Source organism: Kwoniella newhampshirensis, chromosome 1, assembly GCF_039105145.1.
Source record: "Kwoniella newhampshirensis strain CBS 13917 chromosome 1, whole genome shotgun sequence".
NCBI classification, from domain to species: Eukaryota; Fungi; Basidiomycota; class Tremellomycetes; order Tremellales; family Cryptococcaceae; genus Kwoniella; species Kwoniella newhampshirensis.
This window is the reverse complement of record NC_089955.1, coordinates 460,831-480,807: the sequence shown is the minus strand read 5'-3', so window position 1 is coordinate 480,807 and position 19,977 is coordinate 460,831. Positions and strand designations below refer to the sequence as shown.

The following is a 19,977-nucleotide window of genomic DNA, read 5'->3' as shown; positions in this document are numbered from 1 at the left end:
CATTCACTGTCGTACTGATGCTTATGACTTGAGAGACGACGAAGAGACGACGAAGATGGAAGTGGACGATCGCTCATTAGAACAACCTCACGCATCCACATCCACGTCCAGTTCACCAGATTCACCTCGATCCTACATCTCAAATTCAGCTCAAGGCTCGCCCTATGTCCCAGCGACCGATTCACCCTCCGCCAGCACTTTTCTCAGAACTGCAGCGACCCTCGATGGTCTAGCTAAACAATTGGGAGGGATAAACGATGATGCACCCGCAGGAGAAGCCGAAGTGACGAGATGTTGTTGTGGTGCAAGTGTGATGGGGTCGAGTGGTGGATGTGCGATGATCAGAGAAAGAGAAAGGTTGGAAGATAAACTCAAGCTTAGTGGTGGTGAGTCACATTTCATCTTCACTAGCCAAAGTGATCTTTTGACGACGCGTTCGCACGTCTTCGAAAGCGTGTCGAATGCAATCGTCCATGCCATACACGGTCAGAATTGCGCTGACGTTGGGATCATCTGGACTTGGACTTAGAAATTGGGAATGCCCTTCTACAACGTTACGAAGCTTTGGAACGTAAATATCAGAGAGAGGTGGAAAAGTTTGAGCGACAAGTAAGTTGTGAATATATCAACAATTAATATCTTGTGCGCGAAGCTTGCCAGACACTTACACTTGTTTAGGTCGAGGTGAAACGTAAAGCGCTTGCGGATAGCGTGAAGAGGGTGCATAATCTCGAAAAGGCGAATCACACCCATCTACAAAAATACGCGGAAATGTCAAAGAAGACCGAAGCGTTGGAAAAGGTGTGTGTTGTCCTGGTCGACCGGACCAAGAGATTCGTCGAGTCCCATTGACACAATGCTGATCGTGTCTGGTGGACTGCAGAGATATACCCAAGCGATGCACACTCAAACTCTCACGCAACAGTCTCTCACTCACGTCCGGACCGAGCTCACCTCGTTACGCGCCACCACTGCGAGGCAGAACATCGCTTTAAGTTCGGGAGCAGGGGTTGAAGAGAGAATGGCAGAGCTGGAAAGGCGATATGAGGATGCGAGGGACTTGGCGGAGAACGAAACGAGGAAGGTGAGGGACGGAGGGAGGAAGCTGAAGAGAGCGGAAGCGAGAATAGGTCAGTGACTTGAGAGTTGTGGAATTGCAGTAGGGCTGACAGTGAGATCTGAAGCTGAGCTGGAAGGTCAACTGAGACTGGCTGCGAAAGAAGTGGAGGAAAACAAGGAAGCTAGAGCGAAAGATGCACAAGATTTGCTAGCCAATGCCAAGGACCGTCTTGCCGTCTTGCATACCGAGGTAAGTCGTGCTCCCGTTGGCTAAGACAGTGCGCTCATCTCCGCCTGCACTAGCTATCTGATACCTTCCGAGCCGGTTCCCCTTCCGACATGCCTGAATACCAGCGCACCCTTGAGAACCTGGTTGCCAACAACGCACTGCTTAAACATGATGCTGCAGAATTGTCACACTCTCTCTCCGAGTCACGGGACCAAGTGCGAACATTACGAGATGAGGTCGACGAACTTCGTGCGACGATCGGAGCGGCAGGTCGTATCTCACCCATAGGACATCTTCCACATCTCGCTTCGGAACTCAACTCCCAACATTCTTCACACTCTCGAACAGAATCCAGCCCGATCATGAATTGGGGTCACGGTGACAGGATGGGCTGGCAGAGGATGAGCGTGGCATCTTCCTCGAGGACCGGAGGTACAAGCGCATGGGAACATCACAGAAAGATGTCAATGGCGCCCTCCTTCGCGTCTACCTCGACCACAGATGGCGTTACCTCTCCAGGACTCGGCATGGGACCGATCGGCGAATTTGGCGGGATCTTGAGTGCAGAAGAAATTGGGAGACCAGGCGCTTTGAGCCCGCCGTTAGGTGATGGTAAGGACAGTCCCAAGCAGATGTTTCGTACCACACCTAGTGGCGGGATCGGATATGTTCTGAATGGAGTGCCAAAGATTCGGCCTGGACATGTGAGACCGTCAGTAGGGAGAAGCTTCTCGGACAAAAGAGGCATGAGATCCTTTGCTGTGAGTGATATCGTCATCAAATGAATCCCGTAAAACTGACAACAGAACTCATGTGTGAATAGTCGCAAACCATTGGGTCAATCGCTGAATGGGCGGATCCTGGGAGCGAACCTGGTAACATCGTCACAGAAGAACCTGTCTCACCTGGAAATGACTACTTCAAGGCCGCAGAAGCCAGTCGTAAACGACGATCGCTGATGCTAGCGAGAAGGTCCACCATGTCACCCACGGAGTCCGCGGACTATTCTCCCAATGCGAGCAACACCCTCGTCGACCAGTCGGTTGATGCTGATTACCCCTCTCCGATGTCCGATTCCGCTCTTGCTGGTAACAGTCCAAAACGCGCAAAGAGGAGAACCATACTATTGCTCACTAGGTCGACGGGTGTCCAGACGGACCCAGTGGAACAAGAAAGCACGAGACAGTTCGAAGTGCGAATCGGATCGGGCGGGATCATCGATACTACAGGTTCTCGAGTTGCATCAACGGGCACATCCCCTCACCCGCCGACAGAGGATCGCTCTGAAACCTCCTCCATACAGGAATCACGGGCCAGCGTGCTTCTCGTGTTGATCGAACACTTGAGTCGTATCCTTGCGAGATTGCGAAGTGCCGATGTCCCGACACTCAACAAGCGATTGAAGAAACAGCACTTACCGGGCGACGTCAGCCATCTTTCACAGACGACAACGCGAGCACTGCAACAGGAGATTGCAGACCTGCGACACCTATTCCGTGGAGCCCAGAATCTGGGAGGTATTGACCGGAAAGATTTCAACCTACTCCTTCGACTATTCAAAGACGTCTTTAACGATCTGGTGGAACTACAAGCGGTAGTCAACGATGTGACAATCACTCCTTCAGTCGCCAAGAAACTGCAACGCGCTGCGTTCAAAGATGAGGAGGATGACACGGCGAAGCAAGCCTCTGGATTGGGATGGATAGCGGCTCCGATTACCAAATTCTTTGTAACTCCCGCGGCCGAGAGCCACGAAGCAGGACATGGGGCGTCCGAACACCCGCCCAAGACGACTCAAGGGGTGGGACTGGAAAGAGGTCGACTGCAACCCATGCCCGTCAAGTCAGCACCGAAACAATCCGCTGTGGCAAGTGCTACCGCCACTCATGTGAGTGTGGAGTTTGGGGGACAAGGAATCGTGAGACGGGCGACCCCGGCATCTTCTTCAGGAACAACAGCGATAGCGCCAACAGGTTCTGCTGGGGTCGGCACGACGGACGGCCTACCCTCTTCACCTGGACCACCTATTATGAGCGAATCGTCGAGATCAGTGTCTGTATTTGGGAGTACCCTTACTGGCAGTGAAGGTGGTCTAGCTCCTCCGGCAATGCGAACTTTACGTCCATCAAAATCTCGTGCGAATAGAAATGAGCTTTTGGGCATTTTCGCTGGTGCTGCCCCGAGATCTACAACTCCGACAAGTGAGACGGTCGGATCTACCTATGCGACTGCCACTGATGGACCGAAAGCACTTCGCTCCGTCAGTTCTCACTATTTCGCAGACAAGACTATCCGAGGACCCCGTGATGTGTCACATGATCGGCCACGACTGTCCTCGGCTGTCGACGCCGTCATCGATGTCCCGGCAACACAGATGGACGAGAATGATCTGGATGGCGGCATCGCAGTGGCAGGGAGTTACGAGCCACCTCTCCTGGAGAGGACCTTGAGACCTCGAGGATTGTCAGATTCCAGTATCCGCTCAACTTTTGTCAGTCATTCGGCCTCGACGTTACCTCCAGCTCCGCTCGATACGTCCTCTGGAGGACCGACCACAAGAGCTCAAGGATATGGTGCAAGCGTGGCAGGCGGAGGCGGAGGCATGTTACAAAGTCTTTCGAGGAGGCTTTATGGCTTCAGAGGGATGAACAGTGACGTTTCGCCAATCAACCCAGAAGGTGTCGCTTCAGAACGAGTTGTTGCTTCTCAAGCTGAAGAAGCGAAGATGTCCACTTCCCCACCTCGAGTGATCCCATACTCATCTTCGTCTACCCGATCAAACTCGATGTCAACAACAGCCTCATCACGTCGAGATCGGGCTACCTCTCCCTCAAGACACAAGCGGGGTCCCCCGACCTCTGGACCGGAAATCTCGTCATCAACCCAAACAGGTCTTCTGGGTATGTTAGCAAGTTCGATCATAGGGCCGTCGGCAGGAGACGGTGGGGCAACGGGAGAATGGGATGAGGAAGAGGAAGACGAATTGGCCGGTGCGGGATATCGACAGAGCACAATTGGAGGTCGCGGGCAAGGCGTCTGGCGTTGAAGAAGGGGGGGGGGGAGTTTTGCCTCTTGGACATCCTCACTATGTAGTTGGTGGTGAGGGCCGTGTGCTGGAGGTGAGGCATGGAATGGCGTTAGCCTCTCATGATGTCTTGATTGATTTTGTGATTTCAGTTCTGGACATTCAAGCATTGTACGGTGACACTATTGTAGCATTCTTATTTCCGCATCTAAAATTTATCCCCGCTTCTCTACTGTATAATGCTATGCAAGGATCTTGACGTCTTGTTGTGAGTAACATGGTATGGTACAGTGCTATGATGGAATGATTGGATGGTTGGTTGATCGTTAATCCGCTTTAGAGAGCTTTGCTCTCTTTCTCTTCTCTCTTCGCAATTGTGATTTCGTCAAGACTTTCCCTTGCTCCTTATGCTCCTCTTTGTCTTCTTCGTCGTCGTCGTCCCCTTTCTCATCCCCTCGTTCATCCTTCTTCAACGTTCCTAACGCTCTTGGCGGGCGACATGGATCATCATCCTCAACCCCATCTGCGTCCACCTCCCCCTCGTCATGTTCCAAAGCCCTCTTCTTGCCCTTCAACATCTTCTCGGCAGTAGGCGAGTTGAGGGCCAATGGACCTTGGAATGGGAATGTACCGGATCCACCCGGTGATGAAGTCATAGTATGCGAAGGAGGAGGTGGGGTGGAGGGGGTCGTCGTCGTTGAGATCGCGATTGGTTTGGAAGGAGTGGGCTGTTCGTTGTCATTGCCATTGTTGCTATCGTTGATTTCCGCTGGATAGGCAGACAGAGGTTCAACTGGGTTTGTTGGCCAGGACGGAGAAGGCTGATTTGCGCTATTCGGAACACCCTCTATACCGCTCGACTGGGCTGGAGTCGTCGATGACGCCTGTGGTGTATTGGATGATCCCGGAGAAGCCGCAGTTGAAACGGCTGAAGTCGGATCCACTACATGACGTTTCTTCTTCTTCCCTCCTCCAAACATGTCCACCACGCCAGACTTGCTCTTCATCTTCCCTTTCCCAACCGATCTAGACCTCGATTCTTCCTCATCTTCTTCGTCATCACTACCACCCTTGGTCTTCGGTATGGCATCCTCCTTGCCCTTGCCCTTCTTCTCTCCTGCTAACTTCCTACTCAGACCGGCTAATCCCGCACCTGTCCGTGACACTTGTCTCGGTTCATCCAACAACGGATGTCCCAATCCCAGTCTGTCTCCTCCTCCTCTCTCTTCTCTGATGGCTAAATCGAAGTCTTTTGCCTTTTCCGAGTCTGATTTGGCGAGACCAAAGTCCGCCGGGATCCAGGAAGATATTGAAGAGGTGAAGAGGGATGCTGACAATGCTAATGATTCAGGTGTCGGTCCATTGGTCGAGTTCGTCCGACTAGCAGCGATATTCGATATCGAGGACATTGGTGATGATCCCAAGCTTCATGGAGGGAGAGATTCGTGAGTGTGCATGTACAAGGTCAATGATCGAGAGAGAGGATCATGTCAACAAATATCTACGCAGGAGAGAACAGCAGAGATTGAGGTGCCACATTCCAATTTCCCGATTGTTTCCATCTTCGCCCATCATTCCACATACCACGCAAAAGATCGAGTTGGTTGTCATCTTTCATTGACCGCTCGTTATTACTTTTGTTTTTGCCGTACAATCAACCAACTTGTGCAACCGACAGATCTTCTCTGACTCTCTCCCCGTCGTCACTCATCGGCACACCTTCGGAAATGTCATACACTGCCTCTTCAGAAAAAGCCACAGGGCCAACGGCTTTCGCTCCCTATCTCGATGCGGTCGCCAACGTCTTTCATCCGGTAGCTGGGCCGGTCATGAACACTTATGGACGATTCCACGGTTGGAAGGAGAGCATGGGTTTGGTCCAACCTGGTACTGTTGAGAACTTGACGAGGGATGTCCAACGTGAGTCTTTAGACACGTTTAGCATGTCAATAGACTGCTGTCGTCTACAACATCATTCGTCGCAACCGTTTTCCATCTGTCTATTCATGACGACGATTGAACAGCAAGAATATAAAACCCAAGAAGCTGATCCTGGCAACTCACAACAGAGGTACACCTTGCCAACTGGACTTTCGATGGTGCAAGGGCGGACGTCGCCAAGGTCGTTTCCGCAAACCCTGCCTTCCAGTTGACACATTCCTTCTCTCTTGGATCAACCACTCGACCAGCTGCTTACAATTTTGGGGCAATTTTCGCCAATGCTTCGGTGAGCTTCTTTTCTGTTGAACAATTCACGGACCGAGAAGGAGGATCGTTTGCATTAGCGAGATCCAGCTGCTACATAGTCTCGGTAGCTGACTTGTCCTTCTGCTACCTAGTCCTTCTTGCAAGGAGGCATCGACGGTACCGGGACAGTGACGATGCGAGCGAATCAGACCTGGTCTCCTACCGATATCACCAAGGTCCAAGGACAGGTGCGTTTCATCATTATTTGCGATTCCATGCCGCTCTTAGCTAAACTCTGCTCTCTCCAATAGCTCACTGACAAGCCCGGTCAATCGATGGTACAAATCGAGCACGACCATCTTGGTCCTCATTACAGCTTCAGCTGGAAGAGCATGAACCCCGGTGTACTTGACGGTACCGGTATCCACATCGCCTCTCTTCTTCACTCGTTCTCTCCTCGACTCTCGCTTGGTTTCGAGACCGTCATTCAACACCCTCAACCATCCATACTCGAGACTTCCACCTCTTACGTCGCGAAACTCACCTCCCTCCCCAACGCCCTCGCCGCCCTTACCCCATCTGTTCCCGGTCAACCGGCACCTTTCACCCCCAGCTGGAGCGCCACAGCTCAACTTCAGCCATCCGGTAACATCCAGACTACATACTACCAAAAGTTGAGCGACAAGGTCGATGTCGCTCTCGACCTTCAAACTATCGTTCAACCCGCTTCTATGCTCGGTCCCGCTAAGAGGGAAGCCCTGGCTACCCTTGGTGCCAAATACGATTTCAGGATGGCTACATTCAGAGGTCAATTGGACAGTGCGGGCAAGATCGGCATGTACCTCGAACAGAGGTTCACACCTGCCTTTGCGTTCTTGGTGGCCGGCGAAATCGACCATGCCAAGGTGAGTATGAGCTGAGCGCTCTTCAAACGTATCTTCCTGTCTGACCATTTCCTTTCTCAAACTCTCAGAATACCTCCAAATTCGGTGTTGGAATCATGATCGAGTCATCGTCAATGACACAAGAAGAGATGATTGCGGCTGGTATGTTGGCACCTGCATAGAGGGCGGAAGGCGGTACAGCAGGACAAGAAGAAGGGAGATATCGAAGCAGTCAGCTTTCAGAAACGAGGAGACAGGAGACTCTGGATCGAGTGATGGAAGGATGGATGGATAATGGCAGCAAGTGATATTAATCGTTGATCAGTTTTGGTGGGCGGCGTGGGAGTGGAGAATAGATTGACAATTACTGTGAACATGTCTCTAGTAGCTTGGTGGGAAGTTTACATACTCTGTATCAACGCATGGATCACCTTTCAGGAGATTGTGAGTCAGGTCGTTTGCTATCACAGTGAGATGCAAAGCACGAGGGTCGGAGATGCGTGGCACTGGTATTGTGCCAGGGGAAAGATCTGTCCTCCTTTGTAGCTGTCGAAGTTGGGTCAAGGTCAAGATGCCTTGCCAGTTGCTACATGCTGCGCCTGTCAATTGTAAGACTTGTCGTTGCACCGTATATCTCACCTCCATCTGCGGACCTCTCGATCAGAGCTGGAAACATGCGCGCTCAAACCACTCACGTGACTTTACAGATCGCTCGGATCTCCCGGGGAGCCGTTGGGATTGACCCCGCGTGGCCCATGCACAATGCGAGATGACGCGCGTGTGATTGTAGTTGGCAGTAAGAAGTCGGTCGGCTCCGGTATCATCGCGTCGAGTGACCCATCCCAAATCTTGACTCTCTCTCGCTCTCTCTCTCTTCTGATTTCTTCTTCTCATTCCTCATCCCGCTCTTCCGCACAAAAGCAAAGAGCAGCGAGTGATTCCATCGCCCAACATGGCTCAACCAAGGGCTTCCACAGATCAAGGTATGTCGACCGCTTCTCGCCCTCACCCTCGTCCTTCCCGATTGAACAGACTGACTGAATACAATGTGTACTGTCCTGATTCGCAGAGAACGCTCCTCTCCTCGACAACGGCAACGATGGTCCTTCTGCATCTTCGTCCTCGTCCCCGTTCAAAAAGATGTTCTCGCCTTCTCGGCCTCTCTCGTTCTTCGAGAAGGTCCTCGGAGCTCTCGCCGTCCTTCTCTTGCTTCTCATGAGCATCTTCGTCGGGCTCTTCGCCGGGGCCGAGGGGATGTTGAAGAAGGAACGACAGAAGACGGGCAAGGTCGAATGGAAGACTGAATATCGAACACATACGCGGACAGCGACTGCTACCAAGACGAGCTTGGCTACTACGACTGTATCAGCTGTGCCTACGGGCAAACCTGAACCTGTCAGTCCGATTTTCAGTCCACCTAAAAAGCGTTGTATCGTTTACGATCTCACTGACCTTGCCGGTCCGTGTGACTTGTGTAGAAGGTCTGCCTCACTCCTGAATGTGTCACACTCTCCGCTTCGATCATTCAGTCTCTCAACACCTCGGTCGACCCTTGTGACGATTTTTACGAGTTCGCCACCGGTGGTTGGGCAGCTACCCACTCCATTCCAGCAGACAAGGGCATCTATGGCGCTTTCAACGAAGTGGCCGATAACAACAAGGTTAGTCTCCGAATTGCCGATCACAGGAAAAGTATCTGCTTATTGGCTCTTCGGTGACAGAAAATCATCCTCAGAGTGCTTGACGCTATTCCATCTGGCAAACCTAAGAAGGATGCTAGTGCCGATGAACTCAACTTGGCCAAGCTGAAAGCCGTATACACCAGCTGTATTGATACTGTGGGTCAATCGATGACAACATCCACCGACTCTCTTCGCTAATGCCGCTCTTCGATCCTGGCAGGACACCTTGAATGAAATTGGTCGCAAACCGCTGATAGCCTTGACTGATCACGTTGTGGAGTTGTTTGGGCCGTTCGACCTCAACCCCGCGCCCAGCTCTGATCTCATTGAAGAGACTCAGGAATGGCAAGGCACCTACGACGAGACATATAGAGTCTCCGACCATTTACTCGCCAGTGGCGAGAGAGCAACTTCGCTCCAGAAAACTAAGAAGTCCGGTCATGGACCTTCAGATGCCTCCGACTTGGAGACTCCGACTGTAGATCTTGCCGAGCTCGACGAGTCCAGCGTCGGTGAAGATCGACAAAAGAAGATCACTAAGACTCTGGCCTGGCTCCATTCTCGAGGTGAGCTCCATTTTCTTTTGCTGAGACATTGCGACCGGGACTCAACACTGACCAAGTTGAACAGGTGTCGATGCTCTCGTCAATTTTGCAATTGAAGGCGATGCTGGCGGAGAGGACTCTCAAGTCCAAAGTCTCTGGCTTTATCAAGCTTCCGGTGGCCTTCCCTCTAAGGAGTACTACGAAGAAGCTCCGATCCTCGACTTGTATCAGTCCGTCGTCTCTGGTATTCTCACCGATGTCGCTCAGCACACCTCGATTCGACGTGAGAAGACGAAGCGCGGCATCACACATGACATCGAAAACCTTGAAGGATTGGACGAACTCGAAGCTCTCATCGAGAGTATAGACGACTTAGTCGAGGAAGCAGCGTGGCCCTGGCCCTGGCCCTCTGATGGGGACAAGGACGGAGAAGACTCGCCTGGCAAGGATCACGACGACACCAAAGACGAACCGGTTGAGAAGCGGATGGAGAAGCTTGCCGGGAAGGTCGTCAAGTTCGAACGGGACCTCATTCGAGCAGGAGCCGACCCGGAATACCTGTTCAACCCTCATTACTCATATAACCCTTACCCAACTGAAAAGGTGTCCAAGGCTCTGCCTTTCCTCTCCATCCCAGCTTATCTGTCATCCTACGCGATCCGTGTCTTCCCAGCCAACATTACCGTCACCTATCCCCCGTACCTCAAGTCTATCACCCGACTGATCGAAGAGACTCCTGATTATGTTTTGTCTGGTTACTTTGTGACCCGCCTGGCCCTGAGTTATGCTGGTCCCCTTGGACCCAAGACGACAATCCGTCAGGAACACAGAAGACTCCAGGAAGTACTCCGAGGTATCAAAAGGGGCACTGAAGAGAACAGGGAGGATTTGTGCTTGAGCTATGTTGACGACACCGTTGGATATATTGCCGGAAGAGAGTTTGTCCGAGAGGCTTTCTCCCCGGAAGCCAAAAAGGAGGGAGAGCATATCATCCGAAGTAGGTCAGCTGATTTGGGATCTGCGACACTTGCTGACAGTCCGATAGGCATTGTCAAGGCGTTCTCAGACAAGCTGCCCCACATCTCGTGGATGGACGAAGAATCTGCGAAGGCCGCGCAGAAGAAAGCGGAATCACTCATTCCCAAGGTTGGCTATCCTCTGTTCCCAAACACTACCCATGCCGAGAGCGTGCAATCTTGGTACTCCCGCTTGGATGTGAAGACCGACGATTTCTTCGGGACTGTTTTCAACTCGATCTTACTGGAAGAGTCGAGGACGTGGATGAGCTTGGGTAGAAGAAGAAATAGGGAAAGCTGGGAGGTCAGTGCCGATCTCCAATTGATGCAGCTGTGATCCATGCTGACGATGGTGGTCTTTGCCCAGATGTACCCCCAAAGTAAATTCTCTGATTAAACGATGACCGTGCGCCCATTACTGATTGCTTTCCAATAGCCGTCAACGCATACTACTCCCCTCCCGACGGCGAGATCGTCTTCCCCGCTGGAATTCTCCAACCACCTTTCTACTCGCAAGCTTGGCCTGCTCACCTCCGATACGGTGCCTTCGGTGCTGTGGCGGCCCACGAACTCACGCATGCCTTTGACAATACAGGCAGTCAGTACGATGACAAAGGTGAACTGATCATGAGTTTAGTCAATATTATAGGCGGTACTGACGTATCCGTAGGCCGATTGAGGGATTGGTGGACCCAGAAGACAGTCAAAAATTTTGAGGAGCGTGCTCAATGTCTTTCCAAACAGTACTCCAAGTATTACGTGCTAGACGAGCAGGGCAAGAAGGTTTACGTGAATGGCAACGTGAGTCGATGTAAACCAGCTTGCGGAAGCTTCACGCTGATCATTTGTTTAACAGCTCACAAACGGAGAAGGTGAGCTACCGCCCACATCATCACATCTCTAGGACTATCTGGAGAGTACATGAGCTCATATACCGTCAGACATCGGTGATTCTGGTCTCGCTCAAGCATTCCTCGCCTGGAAGAATTCTGCCGATACCTCTGACCCTGAACGTCTGCCCGGTCTTGACTTCTCGGAAGAACAGCTCTTCTTCCTTGGGTTTGCGCGAGTTTGGGCTCAACTCACCCGTCCAGCGACGGCCGTGTCTCGTGTGAGGACTGATCCTCACTCGCCTCCGTACTGGCGAGCTACAGGCACGTTGAGGAATCTGGATGCGTTCCACAAGGCATTCAACTGTAAAAGTGGTAGCACGGTGAGTTTGATAAACTGATTGCCTGGCCGAAATACCGTGCTGACAGTAGCATCCAGATGAACCCTGCCAAAAAGGATCAGTGCGAGCTGTGGTAGGCGATGGAGATTGTAAAGGTACACGCAGCATTGATGATATAGTTCATGTTTGATATGCCTGAAACGAATATGTATGAGTTTCGACAAGTAGTAGTCACACCGCACGATTACGCACGGACCGGTTATGCAACGTGGCCGGAGTGACCGCGCACAGTCCACTTCGAGTTCCTCCGGGAGGGACATGATAATTCTCTCTACATACACTCCTTTCAACCCTTTCACTACCGCCTCAACTGCCATCAACATCGTCACAACGAGTCTTACTCTCTTTCCATCGACTCCTACCCGATTCCCATCTTCGTCCTCTCCGGCTCTCTCCGCTTCAAAGAGCATTCACCCAAACAGAGCTTTCACCTTCTCCTCACTGAACATGACCGAAAAGTCGACCAAGTTGACCTCGACGCCTTCTTCCCTGACGACGTTTACTACCACCTCACCCTCACCATCATCATCACCCTTGTCCTTATCAGAAAAAGGCACTAACCACAATCAAGGTCAAGGTTTCATCACTTCAGCGGCACGAAACGTATCCCGAGATCCTGCCAAGCTACAAAAACTGGTCAACGGGATCCAAGCTCACGACATCCGTCAATCCATACCTGGAATAGGAGCGACCTGGTTTTTCTCACCTCAGCAGTTCGGCGAATATCTCACTTTGACGACTACTCCGCCGTCCACCGCGACGACAACGGGTGGAGGGGCAAGTGGGTTGAATAGGTTGAAAGAGAAATATCTGAAGAGAAGAAACAAGGAAAACGAAAACGAGAAGGAAGTGATGATGGGGTCAGGACAGAAAGAGGGGAGGAGGCAATTGTTGACTTTTGAAGAATGGAAAATGGAAGCGGAAAGTGGAGAAGAAGAAGGAAGCGTCACTACGCTCAAAACAAATAGCAGTACCGAGACTGAGTCACCTCCGACTGGAGACGAGGGAGGACAGAAGCAGCAGAAGAAGAAGAATCGAAAGAAGAAGCAAGGAAAGAAGTCGTCAACAGAGGATAGAACAGAAAGAGGAAAAGCAAAGACGTTGCAGAAGAACTTGGAAGGCGGTGGAGAGGAAGAAGAAGGGTTGTCTCAGGCCATCGGAGGTGAGATAGAGAAGGACCTTGATCCCTCTGATGAGGAGAAAAAGGATGAAGGAAGAAGAGAGATAGGTCTGAGTACACCCAAAGCGACATCTATGGGATTGGATACGAAGATACCCCTTCCAAGCGCACTACTCCCGGTGACATCATCACCCATGACGGCTGACGAAGAAGGCCGAGCCCATATTGGCGGCAAAAGCGGGCAAATCAGTATTCCTACGGAACTCAGCACCCCCGCTGAGGACGAGCTCCGTTCCGCGTCTTGGCGTGTCAATGCTGCTTTTCCATCCACCCATTATACATACGTCGGTACCAATGACATTGGTCCGACCCCTCCTGATAGTCCTCAGACTGAACATGATACTGGCGACTCTGGAGTAATCAATTCCCAAGATGCCTTACACATACAAGGTCCCCTTACACCACCCCCCGATACGACATTGCCGGCCGCTGCCGACCCTACATCGTCTCCAACACCTGTAATCCACGTCATCCCAGCATCTCCTACCCGGGTCAATGTGACTCTTCATCCTCTTATCCAATCTTGGACGCTCTATTTCTCCGATACCTCCAAGAAGACTCAGGAATCTCACAAACCTTCCACTGTGCCATTACCGGTTGGTCTCACCAGTACTTCGGACTATTCGTCAGGACTCGTTACTCTCTTCTCAGCATCTACCGTCGAGGACCTCCTCGGGAGCTGGAAAGCGCTTCGAAGAGGGATTGCCGCGTCCAAACGACGATCCATCGAGCCATACGGAGAAAACATCCCACGTGGCGGCGCAGGTTTGGGTCTCCATTGTATGAGTGATGACAACAACTTTCACCTCTTCGTTGAAGGGATCAAGCCGATGTGGGAAGACCCAATGTGTGCTAAAGGCGGGAAGATCATGATGGCAGGAGATGCTGCAATGGTGAGTTCATGCTCCTATATTTATCGTCGTCCTGTCCTTCAGATGACTCGAATGAGAATGTTAATGTCAGTGCTTGCTGACCTCGCTCCTACTATCGATCTCACTTCATAGATGGATCAAACTTTCCTCGAAGTCGTCCTTCTTCTTATCGGCGGTACCATCCAAGACATCTGTCCTCCTCCACCATCTTCCCCCAAAAGCATGATCTGCGGTACCGTCATCTCGAGGAGGAAACTCACCCGAATTGAAATCTGGTTGGGAGGTCAAGACGCGCCTCATCCGGAGTGGATCAAGGGTATCACCCACTTTTTCCAGACGAGTTTCCCGGCGATGAAAGTGTATCATTACAAAGCTTTTGGGAAGTGAATGTGAGTATCGACAGGTGACGAAGAGGAACGACTTGGGGAGAAGGAAAGGGTAGAAGATTTCAACAGGGCAAATAGAAGATGGGGAGCGAGGTCAGTCAAGAAGAGGTCCGAGATCGACAACAAAACCAAGTAGACATGTGCATAGAACGCGACATTCTCCCATTCCCCTCTTCCATAGCATCAGCATCGTCATTCAGGATACGAGCCAATTTTGTAATACAGCAAAGCAAGTCACTTTCCATCATTCAACCTGCAGACTTTCGTTATCATCGATCATGTGGGATGAAGACACAACCACATTTCATGCAAACCTGTTCATATTCAGAAAAAAAAATACGGTATTTTGACTGACAGGAATGACAGGAAAAGATACTCTAGATCATTGACATACATACATGGCATCCTAGTTCGCCTATCTCTACACTTCGTGTTGGCGACCATCGTCCGGACGGACTCCCCGACCCCACACCCTACTCGTCCCGCTCCTTCGCCTGCGTACCCAGCACCTGCAATCCGGTTCCTCTTAATGTTCTACCACTCATGATCCCAGCACTATGGTCAGAGCCATCGCTATGCAAGCTAATGAGACATAGGGCGATAATCGCTCTCCTATCCTAGCGCATTTGAAAAACAACCCGAGGAAGCTGTGTGGGTGAAGAAAACCGAGAGATCAGCACGTGTAGGGAGGAGGAGGACATGATCTGAACGACAGAGCGATGGGAAGTGAGGAGGAGAGTTGATGATGTAGAGAGACGTTGTCTAACGAAGCGACGTGGTAGACAGGATGACAAACAGGAAAAGAAAACAATATCGTCGGATGAGACGGAAAGTGCTCATCATAGAAAAAACAGGAAGACCTACTCACCCTTCTCGATTTCGGTCGACTAGACCAGGAGCAGTGCCCCTCACATAGGTACATGTGCAGATTAGGAGGAGTAAGACGAGGAGGAGTGATTGGAAGTTGAATAACGCGGACTGGTAGGGATGGATAAAAGTGGAATTAGCGAGAGGGACCGCTCAGAGTAAATGGGTATGTCCTGGTGGATATGGATTAGGGAGGTCGACAGAGTCGCAGTTGGGGTGGTGGTGGTGGTATGCAAGGGGACACTTGGGGTGGTCGGTTGAGAGTTGAGAGTTGGGAGAAGAGACATACCATTTTGTATCACGTCCAAGGCGAATCTTGAGCAGCTCTTTCTTCACTATGGTCTCTGCCGTGTGGTTGTGCAGGATGTGGTCGTTTATATCTCGGCGTAATGTGTTGCTGCGTTCGTCGTGTCCACTTGTTGTCGGTACGATGTGTGTCGTCTTCAATTTGGCAATAACCTTCATGATGACGAGCCAAGGTAATGAATGTCAGAAGAACGAGCGAGTGGACGCAAAGAACGAACGACGTGTAACAGCGGCGATCGCCGACAATACAGTGAGTGACACACTCACCACTGGTCGACACAACAAAAGTCGATGACTGGATCATTTCCCGCACGCGGATTTCTTCAGCTCTCATTCATTCACCTCTTTACCATATCTCACACGGCAGGTCACGGCACGGCCCCTCCACTTCGAGCGCCAAGGATCAGATGAAAGGTGGAGCTACGATATGGTGGCTCCGATCAACAAGGAAGGCAAGGGGAAGAGGAGCTCTGGCATCAGTTCCAGTTCGAGCTCGCGCAACTCTCCTTCCTCGTCGACCTCCACACAAGGGAAGAAGATGGCCAGTCTCAGTTCGGTCCGTCCATCTCTCCATCTTCCAAGGACTGCTATAGAATTGCAGTCTCATACTGATCTGTCCTACGACTCTTCTACAGTTCCAGACAGCACTCAATTTCAAGCCGCTGAGCATGATGCCTCCTCCTCCACCGGGCTTGACAAAGAAGGTAGATGAGGACAGGAAGATGATGCCTCCGCCGCCTGCTGCTGGGGTCAGGCCTGCAGTCGTAGCCAGCTCTACTCTGGGTTCATCGGAGCAAAGGCGTGGGAATGGCACTAGTAGAAAAAGCGTTTTGGGTGGGACGAGAGGAGGTAAAGGGAAGGAGAGGGAAGTGGTGGAGGTCGCAGACAGTGATGAGGACGATAATTTGGATGAGATAGTACTGGGTAAGCTTTCATCAGGCACTGTGGGTGACTCTGATCGTAGCTGACATCTCTGCAGAGCCGCAAGATACCGCTCAGATGTGGACGGAGCTGTACGCTCCGACGACCGAGGTGAGCTAATCGGTAGCTAGCGACAACGCGCTACGAAATACCAGCTGACATTGCAATATGCACCAAAGGCCGACTTGGCACCTGGGAAAGCTAGGATACAAAGGGTCAAAGCATGGCTCCATGAGTCTATCTTCGGCTATCCGCCTGGTGTGGCCGCACCGCCCCCGTCGACCAGTAGCAGAGATAGACTGAGGAAATATAGGGTAGGTCAAGCTCAACAAGGTGTGTAGAGTGATGTCAGCTTATACCGTATCCAGCGGGTACTGCTCCTTACAGGACCAGCGGGCTCGGGAAAGACTACCACGATGAGACTCCTGGCGAGAGATATGGGAGTCGATTTAGTCGAGTGGGGAGAAGGTGTAGAGGAAAGGAATATAGGAGGAGGCATTGGTGTGTCAGAAATTTCAGATGCCCTTTTTTTCGCGCGGCATAGCTGATGAGATCGAGCAGAACGGGAATCGTCCATGTCTAAATTCACAAATTTCCTTTCCAGACATGCCTACCCCACTCTTAATCTGTCGAGTCATTCATCCTCACAATCATCGCAATCACTCACACCCGATAAAATGAGGATCATCCTCCTCACTTCCCTACCGAATCTGTCACACCTGCCGACCCGAGAAGCTTTTCATGCCGCTCTTTTGACCTTCTGCCAAACCTTCACACCTTCAAGCTGTCCGATAGTCATCGTTCATAGCGATGCTGGGTCCGGAGGCAGAGCTGAAGAGAGCTGGATGGAGCGGGAACGTGGAGGGCGAGAAGGTGCAGTAGAGCTGGTGGGTAAAGCTGTCAAGGACGGACCTTGGTGTCAGGAAATTGAGTGAGTCTTCTCTATCTGATGATCATCGCCACTGTCCGCTGATAGCAGAGCGCAGCTTCCTACCCCTTGCACCCACATTCCTGAACAAAGCCTTGCTGAAGGTACTACAAACAGCGATCCCGAAGGCGACGCAACGGCCCTCACATTCTACAATTCAGCTCATTGCTCTCTCATGTAATGGTGATTTGAGATCTGCAATCAATTCCCTTCAGTTACTATGTAGTCGACGAATGCATGATAAGTCCAAGAAGCGCAAGAACCGGGAGGATTTTGAGGGAGAGGAGATCGAAGTCAGCAAGGGGTTGAAGAAGAAGGGAAGAGGGAGCAGGGGTGGGAAGGGGGCTTTGCTGGATGTAAGCTCGGATCTGAGAACTGTGTGAGTAGTGATACTATTTAGCCCTTGATGATTGGGAAGACGCTTACGTCTCCAATTGAACGACAGCCTGGACGCTGTGACTAGACGGGAGCAGTCCCTTGGACTGTTCCACGCTCTCGGGAAAATATTCTACAACAAACGTGAGCTCCCCTGCCTGGCTACAACGGTCGCTCCCATGTTGATCCATGGTCAATCTCAGGTCTCGCTGATCCCAGTATGGATGATGAGAACGAAGAAGTGTTGGATGCCATTCGCAGGCTGAAAGCGGACGAACCTCTGCCCTCTCATCTGCAAGAATTCGCGCGGCGGAAGTCATTGATCCAGATGGAGGTACGCCGACATGCATCGTCTGAAGGATCCGAAGCTAACAGAATAACACAGAGCTTCATACCCACCATCCCTGTGGATGCTTCTTCCTTTGCTCTGTGGATTCATCAGTCTTTTCCGGCATTCTGCACGGAGATCGAGCAGGTCTCTGCCGGGGTAGACCAGCTTTGCGCGGCGGACGTCATGAGGACGGAAGACGATATGGTGAATTTGTCATCACTCCGTCTGAGTTTCATCCGCTGAAAGAAATCCACAGTGGCAATCTAGTCCCCAGGCTATCGCCTATTCGTTGCACCTGTCAATCAGGGGAATGCTCATGTCCCTGCCTAGCCCAGTCCCGCGGTGAGTCATAATATGTGGCATCCGTTGGGCCGTTGGCTAATGGTCACTATAGTAAATCACAGAAAGTTATCAAGCCGCAGTTCTTCGAGGCATATCGCACCGAACGAGATAATTTGGTGGCTCTAGACAGTGCCACAAGATACACTATCAAGAAAGGGATCGTTGCGAGCAATATCCTGGCAGATGGAAACGCCAACGATGAAATACTGGCTCCGTGGGGTGGTCTGGTGTCGAAGACTGTCATGGCCGGCGAACTAGTACCGATGATGGTCAAAATACAAAGTACGACCAAAAGTGAGCCAGACTGACCTTTATCCTCTCATCAGCAAGCGATGCTGACCAAACGATCTAGGACCGTTACTTCCAACATCTGCACAACCTCTATGCATACCACCATACACGACGATACGAAAATCACAATTCGGTAATGATGACGAACTGTCAACGAGGGATGACGCGGGAGAAAATGAAGACTTTGAGGCAAGCATAGCAGGTGATGATGGGATGGGTTATGTGGCGCCGACTCATGGATGGGATGATGAGATGCAAGGGGAAGGAGGAGAGAAGGCGGAAGAGGAAGAATGTCTGGTGGATGACGATATTGATGACTGGGATTGATTGCATTGGCTCGTCGATTGTTGTGTGTTGCATGGATGAATCAACAATTGTCATGACGTGAGAAGTTTATGCATGTACTGTGTAAGATGTGGTTTGTATTAGTCATGAGAAAAAAAAACCCAACGTGCTCAAGATGGGCGAGAGGGAGGTGAGCGTGTTTCATCGTTACTCGAATTGCTCCGTTTGCCGAATCCAGACACACGAACGGATTGACAATATCCGAGAATAGCGATGCATACGGCCGAGCGTTGCTGTGTGCCGACACGTTACACGAGCTCTCCATGGGCGGCGAGTCGGAGCGAGCGAGAACGACATGTTGCCGCGGGTGACTGTGCCATGAGGTGTGCATTTGTGCTGTGCGAGTTATTCACCTACTGATCACGGAGCACCATGACTATGACAAGTATGGCATCATTGACTGCTTCCTGACTCGACTCATCTAGTCTCCATATCGATAAGAGGCTCGAGCGCCCCCCTCCCCTTCCCCATCCACGCACACACAACACACGATGGTCGTTGATCTCGCCCCATTTTTCTCTCTCTCGGAGATACAGCTGGTGCGGAAGGGTAGTAATCAAATAATCTTTGGGGCTAGCGTTCTTGCTTCTTGATCTATTTCGGAGCACATCGAACAATCTCGATCAAGAAGAAAAAGTAAGAGCGATGGATGACTGGACTGCAACGTGTTGACGAGACGAGAAGGAAGGGCGCACAGATCATGTTAGGCGACTAGTGCGAACCGAGTACAGTATTCAACATACTGCAAGTTCTATCAACTTGGTATGTTCCCTTCCCAAGGCACTCGGATGTCGTTGCTACCCATTCGAGTCAGCTTGTAGCCGACTTACAGTAGTCGAAGCTAAGACCTCACGGATACCACACGGCCGCCCGAGATAGTTACTTTGTCCAGAGTCCTTTTTCTGAACAGATTATCTGCTCGATCGCGGAAAAGAGGCAAGTTAACTCTATTCCCTCTGTCCCCATTCAACTTTT

The 19,977-nt window shown here is 51.3% G+C and overlaps 6 protein-coding genes across 6 annotated transcripts; 5 read left to right on the top strand and 1 right to left on the bottom strand.

Annotated features, from left to right (window-relative positions):
- Nucleotides 1-55: 55 nt before the first annotated feature.
- Nucleotides 56-4,334, top strand: IAR55_000190 (uncharacterized protein; the record flags this gene model as incomplete). The annotated part of the gene is made up of 7 exons (XM_066943327.1): nucleotides 56-386; nucleotides 530-609; nucleotides 679-801; nucleotides 884-1,130; nucleotides 1,185-1,309; nucleotides 1,363-2,049; nucleotides 2,112-4,334. The coding sequence occupies 7 exons, from the start codon at nucleotides 56-58 to the stop codon at nucleotides 4,332-4,334; spliced, it is 3,816 nt and encodes a 1,271-aa protein (XP_066805869.1).
- A 305-nt stretch (nucleotides 4,335-4,639) lies between these two features.
- Nucleotides 4,640-5,722, bottom strand: IAR55_000189 (uncharacterized protein; the record flags this gene model as incomplete). The annotated part of the gene is made up of 1 exon (XM_066943326.1): nucleotides 4,640-5,722. The coding sequence occupies one exon, from the start codon at nucleotides 5,720-5,722 to the stop codon at nucleotides 4,640-4,642; it is 1,083 nt and encodes a 360-aa protein (XP_066805868.1).
- Nucleotides 5,723-6,040: 318 nt separating this feature from the next.
- On the top strand, nucleotides 6,041-7,566 carry IAR55_000188 (uncharacterized protein; the record flags this gene model as incomplete). Its single annotated transcript, XM_066943325.1, has 5 exons — nucleotides 6,041-6,233; nucleotides 6,383-6,540; nucleotides 6,653-6,748; nucleotides 6,812-7,405; nucleotides 7,474-7,566. 5 exons carry the CDS (start codon nucleotides 6,041-6,043, stop codon nucleotides 7,564-7,566), a joined length of 1,134 nt encoding a protein of 377 aa, XP_066805867.1.
- Nucleotides 7,567-8,336: 770 nt separating this feature from the next.
- Nucleotides 8,337-11,935, top strand: IAR55_000187 (uncharacterized protein; the record flags this gene model as incomplete). The annotated part of the gene is made up of 13 exons (XM_066943324.1): nucleotides 8,337-8,367; nucleotides 8,454-8,779; nucleotides 8,863-9,045; nucleotides 9,106-9,222; nucleotides 9,287-9,632; nucleotides 9,697-10,608; nucleotides 10,657-10,931; nucleotides 10,995-11,007; nucleotides 11,064-11,243; nucleotides 11,298-11,428; nucleotides 11,484-11,499; nucleotides 11,569-11,840; nucleotides 11,897-11,935. 13 exons carry the CDS (start codon nucleotides 8,337-8,339, stop codon nucleotides 11,933-11,935), a joined length of 2,841 nt encoding a protein of 946 aa, XP_066805866.1.
- A 181-nt stretch (nucleotides 11,936-12,116) lies between these two features.
- IAR55_000186 (uncharacterized protein) lies at nucleotides 12,117-14,297 on the top strand (the record flags this gene model as incomplete). The annotated part of the gene is made up of 2 exons (XM_066943323.1): nucleotides 12,117-13,931; nucleotides 14,043-14,297. 2 exons carry the CDS (start codon nucleotides 12,117-12,119, stop codon nucleotides 14,295-14,297), a joined length of 2,070 nt encoding a protein of 689 aa, XP_066805865.1.
- Nucleotides 14,298-15,896: 1,599 nt separating this feature from the next.
- On the top strand, nucleotides 15,897-18,984 carry IAR55_000185 (uncharacterized protein; the record flags this gene model as incomplete). The annotated part of the gene is made up of 13 exons (XM_066943322.1): nucleotides 15,897-16,025; nucleotides 16,105-16,393; nucleotides 16,449-16,501; nucleotides 16,570-16,704; nucleotides 16,759-16,891; nucleotides 16,952-17,321; nucleotides 17,377-17,697; nucleotides 17,764-17,837; nucleotides 17,897-18,027; nucleotides 18,079-18,228; nucleotides 18,281-18,366; nucleotides 18,419-18,660; nucleotides 18,719-18,984. The coding sequence occupies 13 exons, from the start codon at nucleotides 15,897-15,899 to the stop codon at nucleotides 18,982-18,984; spliced, it is 2,379 nt and encodes a 792-aa protein (XP_066805864.1).
- Between the last annotated feature and the right edge of the window lie 993 nt (nucleotides 18,985-19,977).